This window comes from Pocillopora damicornis, chromosome 2 (genome assembly GCF_964200805.1).
Source record: "Pocillopora damicornis chromosome 2, jaPocDami1.2, whole genome shotgun sequence".
In the NCBI taxonomy this organism is placed as follows: Eukaryota; Metazoa; Cnidaria; class Anthozoa; order Scleractinia; family Pocilloporidae; genus Pocillopora; species Pocillopora damicornis.
The window spans coordinates 777,986-795,391 of record NC_142671.1 but is presented as its reverse complement, the minus strand read 5'-3'; the positions used below and the strand labels follow the sequence as shown (position 1 = coordinate 795,391).

Sequence of the window (17,406 nt, the reverse complement as noted above, 5' to 3'; positions counted from 1 at the left end):
TTACATCAAAATTGTTTCATTTCCTATTAGAGAAATCCACAGAAATCACTTTCCCCTCCTGTAGCAATCCATAACTTCTTTGCTGAAATTGGTATGTTCCCAATAAATTTTTGACGAGACTTCAAAAACTGGATTTTTCTTTTCTGTCCCCTATCTCTTTTTGTTCTTTTTTAGTTCTTTTTTGTCGGTTAATCAGTATCATTTTTCATAAAGTTGAGCTGTCTCGTAAGTGCTCTCTCAACTAGGACGATCAAGACAACTAAGCTTTAAATAGTACAAACGAGACAACAAATCACATTGAATATATCTTTAATAGGAACAGAAAATCGCACCACCATGTCACCATATTTACTGACCAAAGGCTAAAACATATGAAAAACGTGGTACATGTTGAACGTTTCATTCAGAGCAGACTAAAATATGGCTGCGTACAATTCAAAAAGGCTTTTTCTGTTAGAGTTAAAAATACGACTCCAAGGTTCCCCGACGCCTGACGTCACATGTCCAGCAGTGGAAACCTCCGCCAAGAGAGTTGGCAAAGCGGATAGAGACAGGAACACATTTGATTCCAAGATTCTCGAACATCTGTTGAAAACGAGTATAGCGTTTAAGCAAAACACGTCACTTCCTAACACCAATATGCTCTAAAACAAAGAGAGCACGCATAGTTAACTGGACACGTACAAGCGTTAAAAATAACTGGATACGTGCAAGCGTTATCATATTTAGCTTCCAGCGCTAGCAGATGCTTTGCAGCGTGTAATACTCTGTAGTTGGGATTCAGAGCTATCTTAAACTTCTCATATGCATCAGAAGTTCATGTAGTGACCATCGTCGAACAATAAAAATTCAGTGGAATTAAAAAAAATGTGTGGTTCGTTTTAATGAGGTTTACTAGTGATCGTGTTATCAAAAACATGTGAACCTTACAGACCTAGGAATTAATGAAATCAAATCATGGTTTTTGTACCTCTAAAACGTAATTCCAAATTTTAAGTCTCTTATCTGAAATCCGTTTTATTATTTTTAAAAAAATTAAGCCTTTATTTCAACGTTTCATTCTTTTTTAAGACCATGACCTCCAACTTAAAAATGAAAGAGTTCATGGATACTCTTTAGGAGAAACGTCAAACGTGAAACCGACAAAATTTTAACAATATGCATTCAGCCGTTTCTACCTCGGAGTGAAGACATTCAAGTTTGCATTAGCTGTGAACAAGACATCTTGTTTTACTCTTCTACAGGGTTGATTAAAAAATTTTTAAGGTAAGTAAATAAAATTAGATTTTATTTCGAATTTTGCTGTTTGCCGTAGCCGTAATTATCATGCTCAAACTCAGTAACAGCGCGATATCTTGGGGTATAGCGAATAAAATTAACTTTCGAAGTGAAAACCTCATCTGCAATTTGTTCCACTTCTTACCCATCAAATCAAGTATTATTTCACCTTTTGTGTAGTTGTCTCGTTTTTATCCACCACGACTCTTGTCGGATCCAACATGAGGACATTCATGGACAACCACTTGGACGACATCCACAGGGGGTGTGTGTCTGGTATGAGAGGCAATGGTGGCTTGACCACAGTCCACCCAGCTTTATGGAACAGCTCGATCTGATGACAAGGCCGGTCAGGATTGGATAGAACCAATCCGGGTCCAATGACGTTTAAGGTAGCGTCAATATGCATCGGATTGGGATCATCAAAGGATAATTTATGCACACGATATCCACGCTCTCCAAGATGTCGCCTCATCCATTCAATGCCCAGGTTGTTTGTGACCTGTTGCAACGAACGAGGCGGCAGACTATTTATCGAGTAGAATACGAAATCTCGCTTGTCAAATGGAGAAAGCTGTTTCTCGTCTTGTTACGATTGTGAGTAAATATGATAAGGAAAATGGCAAATTAGGGAATACGGGCACTCAGATATCTTTCTTTTTACGACTAAGACAAAACAATACCATATTTCATAAGATTATTTACAAGGTAAAGAATTGAAATACTTTGTTTGACATGGAATCAAAGAAATAAATGCATTGTCCGAGACCTTTTATTTGAATACTTCTTAACTTGTGAATTACTTTCCGCCTTTATAGGAATCCATATCCGGCTTATGATCAGTGTACCGTGTAAATATATCTTACGCAAAAAGAGCATAAGGCCGAGTAGAGGACTTCATTATTGACAGTAAGCAGTGAGAGTTTTTTGGGAGTAATATATTTGTTTTACCTGACTCCTTTGAACGAATATATCACGGCCTGCTCGGATGAAATCAGCGGCATCAAAACAGGGTTCAAACTCTGTGGTAACAAACTTTCCCGAAGCAGCCAGCTTGTGGCGGTCCTCCACTGACCGTATGGCATAGCTCTAAAAGTTATGACGGCAAAAACCAAATTTCACTCAGTGATTTTACTTCAAACAAGCTACTTATATGGCGATAAAATAACGCAAAAAAATTCTGACAATCTCCTAAGCAGCCGCAAAACAAGATCTTTTTTGAGCGAAAAAATTCATAATCAATCAAGCCCGTACCTCATCATATAGGTCGTCGCTCATGAGGGGTTTAGGTGCAGTCGTCCATTTAGCACCACCCCTAAAGTATTCCTTAAGCAGGGACCTGTAGGCACGGTACTCAAAGAATCGAGACCGCCATGCCATAGGCGCCTCTATGATTTCGTCGCCAACCACAAGCAGAATGTCACGTGGCATGGCTGCGTATAACCCGGATGATTGGAAGTCAGGAGTTTTATAGACCTGGTGAAGACATTTAAATTTAGTTTAAGCCAAGCCTGAAAACATAACTCAATAATAGTTCCTCCTTTCATTTTCCTGCCATTCACTTTATTTTATACCCGAACAATTCAAGGGGGGTTAGGTTGTTGTGAAAGATGAAGAGTCAGAGGTGTTTGAAAGTAGTTGGGGGGTGGGCTTTCTTTTTTTAATTTTGAATAATAAGGAGTCTGACATCTTCTTGAAGTGCATCGGACAGTGAGTGTGAAAGTAACAGTCAGACAATGAGTACATTTTCTACAGTGGAAGCAGCGATGGGTGAGAAGGTGAGAATGTCATTAATGAACTAGAAATTGTGCAAACAACTAGAAGAGGGTGAAAAGTAGAACACTGGTCCATAGAATACACTGATCTTCATTTTTTAACAGATTACGCTGGCGCCTACATGTTCTCGCCGCTTGCACTATAATTAAAAAAAAAACACTGCGCTGTGCTCCTCGAGAGATGGAATGGGGGGGGCAGGATCAAAATCATAAAAAATCATATAATCATAAATTAAATACAGGGTATTTCTATTCATTTCTAGATGTCCATCTACTAAAAAAAAAACCAGGCGAGCACTTTTACACAGATTTCTTTATGAAATGGAAACAAGAGACCATGAGCTCATCATCTCTTAACAATATAAAAATTGAGCCTAAGTATTCAATATCACCCCAAGTGACATTTTATGTTACATTGTGATAACTTAAGCATGTTATAACACAACTTGAAACAAAATCAGTCGGGCTGTATATGATGCTACCCAATAAATACCCTTGTTGCGTGCACTTGTTAAGCAACCTATTTAGTCTATTTATATTATTCAGTTATTTTACAGAGGAGGGGTTGGGTTGGAGCTTAAACCTAGTTAGGGACTTATTTCCTATTGTTTTTGCTCCGGTACTGCTTTGTACAAATCCTTAAATAAATGAATAAATAAACTAAATCCTAATTTAACCAAGTTTCTTCTTTCAACTCCTTAAGTAAGGAGAGATAAGATTTTTTTTTCTTACCTTTGAGAAGTCAATTGGTTCAGGTCGGCGAACTTTCACTCCTTCGTGTCGTAGAATGTTGCAGAATTCTTCGATTTCCAGATGCGCTTTTTTAAGATGTAATACAGGAAACGATTGGCCGCCAAAAGTATTGAAAAACGACCAGTTTTTCTCATAAGTATTTGCTTTTACTTCTATCGAAAACTCGGGCACGGTTGCCCCTGGAGAAAGAGAGTAAAGCAAAGACATTACTCGATGTGTCACTTAGCACTTGGATCATTCACTGGCTCACACATATTCATAGATTAAGAGTTATTTTGGTACTGACACAGAGTGAACTTCTTTCAGAGAGCTAGGAAGGGGTGTCACTAGTCAGCACTCCAGTTTAACAAATTCACCTTCAACGCGTCCCACGATGACTTCTTCAAGAGGATCCCATTCGTTGTATGAACACACTGGGCTTTTCACTTTCTCAGAAAGTAATTTCCCACCGTTCAAGCCATCAGCAAAGTCACCGGATGGGTAATTAGCTGACTGTACTCTGGCATGCGTCTCTGTTTTGCTTTTTACCAGTGTGGAACATGTCCGCAACCACTAAAACATAATTTAAGATGGTTTGTGATTATAAAAGCAGCATTGACAATAGAGTCGTTCTTTTTGAACCTCAATAAAAATTTACACAATGTGACCTCAGTTGTAATATGACCAAATTTTGCAATATGGTACTGTTTTTACCTTGTTTAGATTTCCATTACTAATAATATACATGAAAAAATTACTCAATTCTGATTTGTTAAGATAAATGCAGTTTCCAGGTAATTCAGTGCAAGAGAGGGTTAATTCAGTGCAAAGCAGTACAAACCAGACATTTTGATTGGTCAATAATCAAAGAAACTCACAGATAGCCAATCGAGTACGAGCCTTAGATGTCGCAACATTTGGATACGCTGAAAATTTGCGAGCGACACAATGGCCGATGTTTTAAAAAGGTTTTCTTTCGCCACCTCAACAATACAGCAGCTGAAAAAACAGTTCTAACAACGAATACGCTGTAAAAAGCACCTCTAGCTGGTAGGATCTGAGGGGGCTTAGAGCAAACTACCAACTACAGGTACAGCTTGCATACTTGGTGGACTTTGCCCAATTTAATTATGGTTTGCTCCACATTTTACTTTTCTTAACTCCAAGTTATGGTTTTACACTCTTTGGAGTCATTTTTTGTTAAAATATATTTGAATTTTTGTTCTTTTATTTGGTCTTGTAACTCTTGCTGGTAGGATCTTAGGAGGCTTAGAAAAGACTACCAGCAAGAGGTACAGCTTGCATATTTGATCAAATTTGCCCAATTTTTACTGGGGTTTGCTCATTTTACTTTTCTGCACTCCAAACTAGTCTTACACTCCTTGGAATCACTTTTTCATAAGTACATTTACAAATTGTTCTCTCTTATTCAGTCTATAACCTCTAGCTAGTAGGATCTTAAGAAGCTTAGAAAATACTGAAGTACAGCTTGCATATTTAATTGACTTTACCCAATTTTATTACAGTCTGCTTTGCATTTTACTTTTTAGCATTCCATGTTAGTCTTATACTACACTGGAATCCTCTTTTTTCAAGATCTTCTTCTTCCTTGGTCATGTACCTACCACTGCTAATATTTGATGGCACAGCACACAAGCTTTGAGCATCAAATAACTCTTTATGGGGAATCAGCTGAAACTAAAGCAGGTATTTATTTCAACTACTAGTTCATTAGTGTTCATAACTGCAAGGATCACCTATATTCGTTAAAGCAGGTATTATTAGGCAATAAGCAAAGGGTTTCTGGTTGATGTTCAAATAAGAAAGGTTTGATTTCTTTTTAATAATAGCACTTTTTATCAAAAATAACACAGGTACAGGTTAATCTCATTTTAGTTATATAATTGTATAAATTCTGTATATATAATAGATGACAATTTTATATTTTCAAGAATAAGTTGCTTTAAGGTTTTCATACAGTCATACATGCTGTTAAATATCATTGAAAATACAAAGGGAAAATGTCAATTTAATGAATTAAAATCATGTTATCCTATGACTACCTAAAGATGAGTTGATTTTAGTAATTCAGACAATGGTTGGCCTTGTCAACGGTACTTTTAATCAAACACAAATGGAATGCCAAAAAGTAAAATTCAAAGCAAAGTGTAATAAAAATTGGGCAAAGACCATTAAATATGCAAGCTGTACCTCTAGCATGGATTATTTTATAAGCCCCTTTAGATCCTACTGGCTAGAGGTACAAGACCAAAATAAAATTAGTTAATTTATACATATTCTTGAAAAAAGTGTTTCGAAGGAGTGTAAGACTAATTTGGAGTGCAGAAAAAAATAAAAAGTCAAGCAAACTTTTGTAACAATTGGGCAACGTTGACAAAATATGCAAGCTGTACTTCTAGCTGGAAGTATTTTCTAAGCCTCCTGAGATCCTAACAGCTAGATGTACAAGACAATAGAAATTTCATCTTGGGGATCTTTCTAATCAGTAGCACTACAACAAGGGCATTATGACGGCAATACTATTCACAAGTTTTGTTTACCCTAGCAAGTTTAAGTCTTAGCAGCTACAGTGTTCAGCTAAAACTCTGCTGAACAAGAAACTTAAGATTGACAAGGGTGAAGGAAACAGCCAAACAAAATTTCCTTGATTTAAACTCAACAATGTACTCTTCACATGTATAGCATGTTATAATGTTCATGTCTGGTTCAATCACCTCATTTCACTGCAGGTAAATTGCAAATGGTTTTACTGGCAAAGTCTGTAATGCAATTTCCGACAATTTCCAATAATCACCCAACTTGGAAACTCATCACTAGCGCTCCTCCAGTGTACCTCTAGCCAGTAGGATTTAGGCACAACCCCAAAAGAATGTGCTGAACATTAGGTTGTTGTTTCCTTGTTTGGACCTCATACAAGCAACTGATTGAACCCTGTTCATACTGCACTAATTGCAGGACTGGCAAGTTTAATTTCAGTTGCAGAGCTTGAAGTTAAGATAAATTGCAACTGAGTGGGGCCAAATTATGTACTTGAAGGCTTCAATTTTCCATCAAAATTAAGCTCTTCTTGTATAATTCATAATTAAGCATACCCCTTCCCCTTTCAACTATGTTTGTGAACATAACAGTACTGGATTGCCCAGCTAGAGAAGAGATCATAGGAAAGGACTAAGGGTTGCAACTGGCATGCTACTAATTCACATATGTACAACTACTGCTTTGTTGCAGATTGTAACAGTCAGTGAATGGTATGGGGTATGATCTGGGAAAGATATATTTATAATTAATATACAGAGAATGATAAATGTATGGTACAAAATTGAAAGTTGTCAATACAATGAATGTTGATATTGTTGTTCATTGATAATTTGATGTATACATCATGTTATTGTGAATATGTAAGTTAATTACCGTAATTTCCGGTCGTTTACCCGCACGGCCGATTACCCGCACCGGCCGATTATTGCATACGGCGAAAAAAAAAGTCAACAGATTACCCGCACTGGTGGATAACCCGCACGTTGTTGTTCAACTTTTTGGTGGCGAAAACGTGACATTAAGGTGATACATTTCAGTCTTTTAAAAGTTGTCTGATCCAACTTTCGAAAACTTGAAAGCGTCTTTGTCGAGTTTAAAGGTCAAAGAAATTCAGACGCGTGCACAATTCTGTGTCAATATTAGCATGTACTTTATTGATAAGATTATACAGTAAAAACACTAGCGGCCCATGCCCAAATCTCAACGTTTCATACTTGACAGAATGCGAATTTGTGGCCACATTTTGTGCGAGCGATCGTTCAGCGCCATGTTGATTTGTTGAAAAAAAGCTGGGTGAGTATTAAAACTTGAATTATAAAGTACTGTCGGCGATTTCTGAAAAAGTCGATATCTCCGGTTCTATTGGGCCTAACAACTCCCTTAAAACGGGAAAATTCTCTTTAGCTCAAGCTAGTGTTAAATGGAAATTTGTTACTGATGCGCCGGATATCTATGGATAATTTTTGTCACCATCAAGGTTTTGTTTTCACGCGTGCCGATAATAATTTGTTCGTCGCGCAACTAATTATGCGTGAAATAAACTCGAGTCGGCATCATGTTTTCGTGCCGCTTTGCGGCACTATTAACACAATAAAATTTACTTGAGAGGTGGAAACGCATGTTGGTGATATTTTTTTTCAATTCAACTACCACTGGATTTTAAAATTGTCACATAACCCGCACCTCCCTATTACCCGCAGTGGCGCGCGTTTAATGCAAAATCAGCAGATTACCCGCGGGTAAACGACCGGAAATTACGGTATATTTAATGCAAATTGTATGTTAACAAATAGAACCAAAAATATGGGGTATGAATTGAAAGAGATATGATATTATTTAGCTAGGATACAAAGAATGAGATATGTAGATAAACAGTGAATGTTGTCAATACAGTAAATGTTGATATAGTTGTTCATTGATAACTTGATGCATACATTATGAATATGTAAGTCATGTTGATTGTTTGCTAAAAAATAAAACCAAATAGAATGAGATTCTTTTCAATGTAATTAACTGTGTTAGTCTGTTAGAGGAAAATCAATCCTCTCAATAACTCAACAAAACCCAGTAAAAGGAAAAGATTCTTCTCAATAGAATATTCAGAGCTCAGAGGAGCACAAAGACTTTCTCAGCATGAATGCTTTTGAAAGTGAATAAATCTATTCTTGAACATACAATTCACAAAAATATAATTAACTTACATATTCACAACATCATGTATGCATTGAATTATCAGTGAACAACTATATCAACATTCCCTGTTACTGACCTCTTTCAATTTTTATCTACATATCTCATTCTTTGTATATTAGTTAAATATATCATTCCCTGATCATACTCCATACCATTCATTACTTTCACAATCTGCATCAAAGCAGTTGTTGTGCATCAATCAATTAATAGCATGCCAATTGCAACCCCTAGTCCTTTCCTATGACCTCTTCTCTAGCTGTGCAATCCAGTATTTATCTGTTCGCAAACATGATTGAAAGTGGAAGGGGAATACTCAATTTTGAATCATGCAAAAATAGTTAAATTTTGTTGCAAATTGAAGCCTTCAAGTACATAATTCAGCCCCACTCGGTTGTAATTTATCCTAACCTCGAGCTCTAAAACTGAAATGAAATTTGTCAGTCCTGCAATCAGTAGATCATATATGAACAAGGTTCAATTAGTTTCTGAAGAGCACTTCCTTCCAACAGCTTTTTTATCAGCATGTTTCCAAGGAAGGTTGGGTTCAATCAAGCAGGATTTAGTTTCTTGGACCTCATCTTGTTGATATGAGATTCCGTCGATCGGTCGACACTGAATTATTTCAACAAGAGCCCACCTGACACTCCGAATATTCCCATTGAATCACTCTATATGAACCCAGATTTGAATGCCCTCCTAATGTACAAGTTAACCTTGGAGTTATTAATTTTGGTGTTGTGAATGTTCACACGAAAATTTAATGTAAATTATCGTGGCTGCGACACCATATTTTGTTTTCCTAGCGTATCGTTCATGTACCTACTCCACCGCTGTATTGTAGCAAAGCTTTATCAGACTTCATCAGATAATTTGGTCTGTAGTTATCAAAGTTACTTGCAATAGAGGTTACCTTAATAAAATTTTGGTTATAATAGATTCTGCCTCTTATCTCATGAATTCTGAAATTGCGATTCTTTTCATAAGATCTGCAATTAAACATTCTCTCCAGAAGAACCCTCTACCTCTTTGCCTGCTAGAAAGAATCCTCGTTCTTGAGAAAAAGAATTCCGGATTCTTGTGGCAAGAGTTTCTGAAATTGCAATTCTGTTCGTAAGATTTGCGATTAAATATTATTTCCAGAAGAACTCTCTGCATCACCATAGTTAGTAGAGGAGACTACTATGGCGTCACTGCCTGCTGAAAAGAATTCTCGTTACGAACGAGAATTCTCTTGAGTTGAGAAAAGAATTCCCGACTCTTGTAGCAAGAGTTTCTGAAATTGCAATTTAACATTCTTTCCAGAGGAACTCTCTACTTCATTACCTGCTGAAAAGAATTCTCGCTCCTGAGAAAAGAATTCCCGGTTCTTGGGGCAAGAGTTTCTGAAATAGAGATTCTTCTCAAGATATTCAGATGTAATGTATTCTTGCCACAAGAATTCTCTTCTATAGTCAATCTTGTTTCAAGAACCTTCATTTTCCTCGAAAAAAACACCTTTAAAATAATTATTCTGATAAGAATTTTGGTTCTTAAGAGGAAAATATGCTATTTGGGGAAGTTAGAGCGACGCGGTTTCATTTGTAACCGCATCGGTTTCGATACGGTTTCACCATGGTTTCACCATAAGCGGCCCAAGCTCACGTCTCGAGAAAAAGCCAACGATGAATTCATGAACGCGTCACGCGTTGTGTGACTCGTTGTTAAGTTACGGGAGGAACCGTTGAAAATTTGAACACGTTATAAGGCATAGTATAGGGAACGACATATGGTCGATTTATAACGATAAATATTTCGAAATCTGAATATTTTACACGTAAAATCAATAAAAACTTTCTCATGCCCTGTGTATCCGTCGAAGTTTCTAGCGATTTCTGCTGTTTTAAGCTTGCTTTACCATCACTGTTAACCATATCAACAGTGATGGTAAAGCAAGCTTAAAACAGCAGAAATCGCTAGAAACTTCGACGGATACACAGGGCATGAGTAAGTTTTTATTGATTTTACGTGTAAAATATTCAGATTTCGAAATATTTATCGTTATAAATCGACCATATGTCGTTCCCCATACTATGCCTTATAACGTGTTCAAATTTTCAACGGTTCCTCCCGTAACTTAACACCGAGTCACACAACGCGTGACGCGTTCATGAATTCATCGTTGGCTTTTTCTCGAGACGTGAGCTTGGGCCGCCTATGGTTTCACCCTTCGTTTACACGGCACTGGTCGAGTTCGTTATCAGAACCGGGTCATTCCGAAAACGCTTTCAAAAGTGGAGTGTTTTCAAAACGATACGGTTTCATTGGTCGTGTAAACGGCGAAACCGCATCGATTTAAAAACGGTTACTTATTTTGGCGCGAAATTGGCGTGTAAACGATGAATGAAATAATAAATTATTCTCTGAAGAGACATGAATCGTCCAGAAAGAATTTAATTCCTGTTCAGAAGAATTTAACTTAAGAGCGCAACGGTGAACTAGAGGCTAAATTTTAATTTTCCATTTTTACGTAAGGTCTCGACTAGAGTCAAATATTCTGAACAGCAAAATACTTACCACTCCAAACCTAACCGCTTCACGTCCACGGCAGCCACCTTTGACTATCCTTATATTTAGCATGCTGTCTTCAGTTAAATCTGAAATCGTAGAACAAACAGCAACTTCAGAATACCCCGCAACTCATTTACAAGTCATTGAATAAGAATAGCGTCTATTGTGTTATGCCTCGATCTTCAAAGCCTCCCGACACATGTAAATGAGTTGCGGGGTATTCTGAAGTTTAGCCGAACAAACTTGTTGATATTCATTACTCTAACAATTAAATATCTTAACTTTATTTTCATTAGTTCAACATTTACCTTGTCATTCAGTTTTGACACCCAAAGAAATTAAACATAAGAAAGTTTCACACTCTTTTATCAATTATTTCTGGCAACGTGTCACTCTTTTTGAACTTATGTACGTCAGCTCAGCAGAGAGGGGGCATTTTGTCTGCGCATGTCCTGTAAATTTGTTTGATGCGACACAGCGGCCAAATTATTGCGCATGCTTGAGATGCTTGCGAAAATTTACGCGCGAAAAGGAATGGGAATGATAATATTTCCATAGTAACGCTACACGGTGATAAGAAGGCATTTTTAAAATTCGTATTGTTTGTTTTATTTCGCGGGGATAAGCCCTAGACTCAACAGATAAGGTTACCACTTTCAAGAAAGTTTCTTTAAAACCTGCTCTGCTACATATCTTTCCCAACAGGAAAAATATTCAGGTTAGAGGTGTAAATTTTGGTATTGAAGTGGAGCGGTCGTAACAGGGCAAAGAACTTCGTAGCCCGTGTTAGTTACAGCACTTGTTTTGATCGCCTCCTCAGTAGGCAAACCGCCCGTCGAAAAGGTTTGTTGTCTGGGAGAAAAACACGCTATAGCTCTACTTGTCGAGGAAGGATAATTGCCTTAAATACTGAAATGGCTCGAGTGGCGGAGGTCAAACGAGGAAAATTTGTATGTGAATTCCACTATCAGCAATTACGAAAAAGGAACAACATCTGCTCGTGCCTGCTGCCTTCCCATTCTTCCACACTAAGTAAGACATCCATCACCACTAGGCTGAACAAAGTTTTTGACGAGGGTGGAAGAAGTATAGAAAGTTACCGACCAGGGACACGGTGGTGCACAATTTGTCGGATAAGTGCCGATAAAACCTTTGCTACGCAGATCACCAATGGCCAGTAAGGAGAACAACGATAAATAGTGATATTCAACGGCTGTCTTCTCTTGATGCATACTCTAATTTTATATACTTCATACAATTTACATAACAAAAAATAAAGAAATGACTTATCCTCACCTTGTTCGCACATGAAGATCAATAACTTGAAACAAAAATCTTTATTCGAAATGAAGATGAGTACCTTGCAAAATTCAGTTGGAGTGCCAAGCAGAGTTGACAGATGCTCAATGTCTTTAACAAGCTTCAGAACTTAAATGTATGCGCCAAAACTTATTAACGTCATGAGCGTGCACATTAGGAATATGAAGCACGCTCTCGCAATTGAATTTGATTAGACAAATTTACTAGCTATGTTATAAATTCAATTCAAATTATATAAAACAAATAGATTCCAAGTTGCCGTGCGTCTGTTCAGTAATAAATCACAGAGGACGTCAAAATGTGGTAAGAACATCAATGAAATTCTCGGCTGCGTCTCGTGTGCCACTTCTTTGTTCTTACCACATTTTGTGCATATTCTTTACAAGTAAACACATCTAGTGTTCAGTGTTAAAAATATTTCTACATAACTCACAGGGTCTGGTCTAAAACATACTACTGCATTTTCTAGATAGTTTTTCAGACCTGATGGAAAAATTTCAGTTAGCTTTGTGCAGGCACTAGAGTGGGGGTCAATCTCTATACAGATCCAAAGAGATGCAGGCATTTTTAGAAACCCATGCACCACATCTCTTTGACATCCTCATCAAAGCACTAACCAGTGCAGATGGATGTGCCACTAGTGAGAGCTATTCACATTTACTGCAGCAAAGAACAGTGGCACTTCTTCACTGCTAGCTCACTTTAGGTATTAAATTTTGTAAAAGCGCTCCAGTTAAATTTTATTGCATGTGCTTAAAGTTTTGTCATTCAAAGAATAAAAAATTGTAACATTTTATAAAAATTTTACAATTTCCATGACAGCCTTTCTAGTATGTTCACAGGAATGACACTTAATTTCCTTCAGATCCCAGAAAACATCCCATCTCTAAGAACAGGGTGGAATGTTCCTTGCCATGCATGGGTTAACCAGGTCTGCTCAGACTGCAGGGAGAGTCTTGGACTTTAGCACTTGAATGTTTGAATGACATGTTTAAACAGCAGCAAGCAAAAAACCAGAAGGAAGTTGTGCACAAAACAGTGGAGACAGCCTGCAAGGTACAGCAGAAAAAAATAGAATGGACAATAAAACAGTAAAAAACAATAAAATCAAATTGTTATTATTTTTTTTTCTTTCAGACCGAAAAACTTATTATTATTATACTTTATAAATGTGCCTACTACACCAAATGATAAGACTAGTTTTAAAGACCATTTTTAAACTTTGCAAAGACCTAGAGTGCGTTAGTCTACTGTACTTGATGGAAGAAGTTATACCACTGTTATTTTTTAATTGTCTGGTTATTTTTAGAAGCTCCAACCTTGACAACTATTTTCAAACAATGAGGTTTGCTGTTTTTTTTATTTGTTAGAGGAGCAATCATTATGACAAATCCACATTATCATTTTTAAGTGACACTGCACATCAAAAACTCAACAGTAAAGATTACTACAGTACTAAATGGTGCATCTTAGCTTCTTTACCAGAAAAAAAGGTGGAAATCTGGCATTCTCTTTAAAGAGATTCCATTGAGCTCCATTACCCAGCAGAAAGGATTAGGCTGAATGCAAAGCTATTGAACACAGATGGAAGTCAGGAAACATTTTGTAATGGAGTATCTTAGAGGGACAGGTGAAAGGGATCGAACTCTCCTTGCTGGATGATCAGCAAAATTTACAATAAAAAAGTTGCAACTTATTGTAAAAAATCTTCATGGCTCAAAGCAGGTAGGTAGGTTGGATGAAATGGAATAGCACTTGAGAAGTACCTAATACTTTCACTCTCTTCATTTTGTGTGCCCATCAGTTTATGAAAATAATGCAAGTTGGCTGTCATATTGTTTTCAAAAGGAAAAGTTAGCTTTATTTTTAAAGCTCATATCAAATTACAAAAACAGAAACCAGAAAGATTCCTTTCAAAAGTTATAAAACACCCCTATTGTCATAAGGAAATCTGTTACACTGGGTTTATGCCATCCTGATTCAGTATAAGCTTTCAAACAATTTTAAAGGTATCAAGAGAAATTGGCAACAATGGAAGACTACTAGGAGAGCCAAAATATAACCTTCCATCATTTGGCAACACAATAATTGATTCAAGGTCTCTCCCACTAGCATACAGTCACCACAGAATTAAACAGAATCTTGAGTCAAACCCCAATGTCTTATGTGACTTCCCAAGCTGCAACAATGAAAGCAATTCAGAGATAACACGGCTTGTATGTTTTGACACTTGTCACCTTAACTGAAAGAAATGAAATGTGGTGTCCTATTTGCAAGGATCCTTTTCTAACAAGAGTAAACGAATTAAGTGATTCCTTCAATAATGATCCAAGGCTGTACTCCAGGAAAATTTCCAGGTAACCCTTCAGGCTCCCAACCATTCCAGCTAGGGTGCCCAGCCCTCCAGGTTGGTCACCCAAAAATTAAGTAATTAATTAATCAATCAACCAAGCAATTAGTAATTTATAATTAATTTATTTCATGTTTTTATCAGTTAATATTTAATCGAACCATAAATTAAAACTTTTCACACTGCGTGACAGAGTGTTTTGCTGTTTTTAGAGGTGAATTTGTGTTATTTTTCAAAAATTGTGCTTCTTTGGATATTTTAAAACTGCTTTGAACTTTCATTTGAAAGCATCAATATCATCAAGTCTAAATATGAAATCATTATAAGCTCAGCTCTCGCCAAATCTTCATAAAGTAATTGTAAGTCGCTTATCACAGATATCAATAAACACCAACAAACAAAGCTGGCTTACTGGAAATTTGCATATAGAAAGAATCTTTGTTTGAAATAAAGATAACCATGCTACACTTTCCAAATCCATAGAAACGCTAAATCAGATAAATATATCAGACACTGATCATCTCAAGGAAAATCCCAGTGTTCAACCCTTATTTTTGCAATATCTGTGCAGTTTAAAACATGTGAGGTGAAAGGAACTATTGTTTCAATAATTATTGTAATTTGGGTTCATATGAAATCGTGTGGAATGAAACATGACAGTAACTTTGAGATCTTCAAACGTGAACAATTTGACTACATATTGCGCAAAAGAATATTTTTCTTATTTTTTCTTATTTTATCAACCAAATAAAAATGTAGCAATCAATTGCCAGATTTACCTCAGAGGCGAATGCTGCACAAGGGGCTGAGTGCACAGCTGGGTGACCAGAATACTTTTTTCAGTTGCCCGGGACCAAATGTTAGTTGCCTGGGGCGACCGGACGCCACTAGAGCTCAGCATTGTGGTCTTATAGAGCATGATATGAGTAGTAACATTGCAAAGAGCCACAATAGTCATGAACAACCTGAAAGCCAGCCAGAAGTAAATACTTCTTGGACTTCATACTTTTACAAGTCCCATGACTGGAAGAACATGATAATGAGAAATCTTTAGCAAATACCACGCATACCACAGTCAAGTGCTCCACACAGAACTCAAGAGAGACGACATAACACAGAAAGGCCTACTTCTGTCACAAATTCACGCAGACACCACTGTTCACACTGTGGGCAACCTGGCCACTGAAAATCTTGAGATTCACCCATTACCTGCCCTTACCTATTACAATCACACAATCAATCTCAACAACAAACACCATCAGTAGCTCAACAAGAGTTTTCTAACTTAAGTGTACCACCACAATCCATTTCAATACATGTTCCATCTTCAACTACACAATCAGTCACATTCTGGGAACTGTCAGCCTTCCTATCTCAGTCAAAAATTGGAGGTCATCAAGGTAGCAATGCTTGTACAGCTATTCCTTTGTTGTTAGCAAAGACATACATACCGGTAACAAACAAATCCTTCCTTCACTGAAAAACCACCAACCACTGACTCCAAGCTGGATTCTAGCCTTCATGTCATTTATGATGGGGGAAAATCAGGTATATGACAGTTTCATGCAGTCAACATCATATTTTGGTGTTGTTGAAGCCATATCTCTTGTCAGAAGCAGCTTGGGTAGTGTGAGCTATGAAGAGGGGTTAACTGTTTGTTTTATCAAGGGGCTTAATTCAAGTGAGGAATCTGCTCTGAGTTTTCACCGAAGCAGAAGACTTACCAACACAAATGCTGTTTTTATAATAATTAATGGTTTAACAATTTCATTTGTAAGTGATGCAAATGACAACATCATCTTAAAGGATAACCATCTCCACTGACCAAAAGGCGCCTTACTTGCACAGTCTCACCGCAGTGACATTAAAGAACTATTAAACTGTCTGAAGTTAAAGCTATCTGCGACGGCGAACTTGTGTACGGTTACTTTCATCAACTTCAGGTAACACTGAGTAGTAAGAAATGCATGTAAACGTCAAACAACGGCGGTTGATCGTTAAGTGATATCGACATATTTCCCGACACAAAGGTTAAGAAATGTGTCAAGTATAAATGTTATTGCATCTATTACGTTTAAGTTGTGTTGAGGAAGCAATCAGGCGGTATTGATTGGTACACTGTTACATTGAGCTTATATGTCGATCAAAAGAACGTTCACATACCAAAACGACCGACAGATTCAAGACTAATTTCGATTGTAAAACAGCTTTAACTATCACAAGAGGTTACATCGAAAAGTTTTCTAAGTTTAAAGCTTGTACTGAACAAATACCGATGATGAAATGAGTTTTGTAAATAAATTTGGTGAATGGAACGGGAACAGGCAACAAGCTGTCTGAATAAATTTAAATCAGCTTTAGTTGAACTGTCTAAAATAATTCTACTTACCCTTCAGACTTTGCCATAAGAACAAAATCCATTCAATTTTCCGGTCGGATCACATCAATATCACTCCCAAAAAGTGTAAAATGATGTTCTGTTCGTTCTTCGGAGAACTTCATACACACTGAATCACAAATCGCGGAATCGCGCTAAATCCGCCGAGCATGCGCACTCATTTTGCCGCTGTGTCGTTTGATACGAGACACCGCTGGTATGCATCGGTTTCCCGCTAGCAAAAATTTTTTTTGGGATCACTTTCTGAAGGAGCT

The 17,406-nt window shown here is 37.1% G+C and overlaps 1 protein-coding gene and 1 pseudogene across 3 annotated transcripts; one reads left to right on the top strand and one right to left on the bottom strand.

Annotated features, from left to right (window-relative positions):
• Positions 1 to 292: 292 nt before the first annotated feature.
• LOC113679841 (glycine amidinotransferase, mitochondrial) lies at positions 293 to 17,173 on the bottom strand. 3 transcript variants are annotated; one of them, XM_089194960.1, is made up of 9 exons: positions 17,144 to 17,173; positions 16,595 to 16,703; positions 11,091 to 11,170; positions 4,163 to 4,358; positions 3,786 to 3,985; positions 2,533 to 2,754; positions 2,230 to 2,367; positions 1,448 to 1,780; positions 293 to 585 (listed from the first exon to the last, which is right to left on the bottom strand). In XM_089194960.1, exons 3-9 carry the CDS (start codon positions 11,151 to 11,153, stop codon positions 460 to 462), a joined length of 1,278 nt encoding a protein of 425 aa, XP_089051086.1. In that variant the 5' UTR covers positions 11,154 to 11,170; positions 16,595 to 16,703; positions 17,144 to 17,173; the 3' UTR covers positions 293 to 459. The 3 variants fall into 3 exon arrangements, with proteins under 3 accessions (XP_089051086.1, XP_089051085.1, XP_089051084.1); XM_089194959.1 differs by lacking the exon at positions 17,144 to 17,173 and having other exon boundaries at positions 16,580 to 16,704; XM_089194958.1 differs by lacking the exons at positions 16,595 to 16,703; positions 17,144 to 17,173 and adding an exon at positions 11,393 to 11,582.
• On the top strand, positions 12,960 to 16,820 carry LOC149049438 (uncharacterized; annotated as a pseudogene).
• Positions 17,174 to 17,406: the final 233 nt, after the last annotated feature.

What these genes read in the sequence shown, in the direction of transcription:
- LOC113679841 (XM_089194960.1), bottom strand. Translation starts at nt 11,153, where the DNA reads ATGCTAAATATAAGGATAGTCAAAGGTGGCTGCCGTGGACGTGAAGCG. An exon ending in AACCAATTGACTTCTCAAAG is followed by an intron (nt 2,755 to 3,785) that starts GTAAGAAAAAAA and finishes TGTCTTCACCAG; the next exon opens with GTCTATAAAACTCCTGACTT. An exon ending in ACGAGACAACTACACAAAAG is followed by an intron (nt 586 to 1,447) that starts GTGAAATAATAC and finishes CGTTTTCAACAG; the next exon opens with ATGTTCGAGAATCTTGGAAT.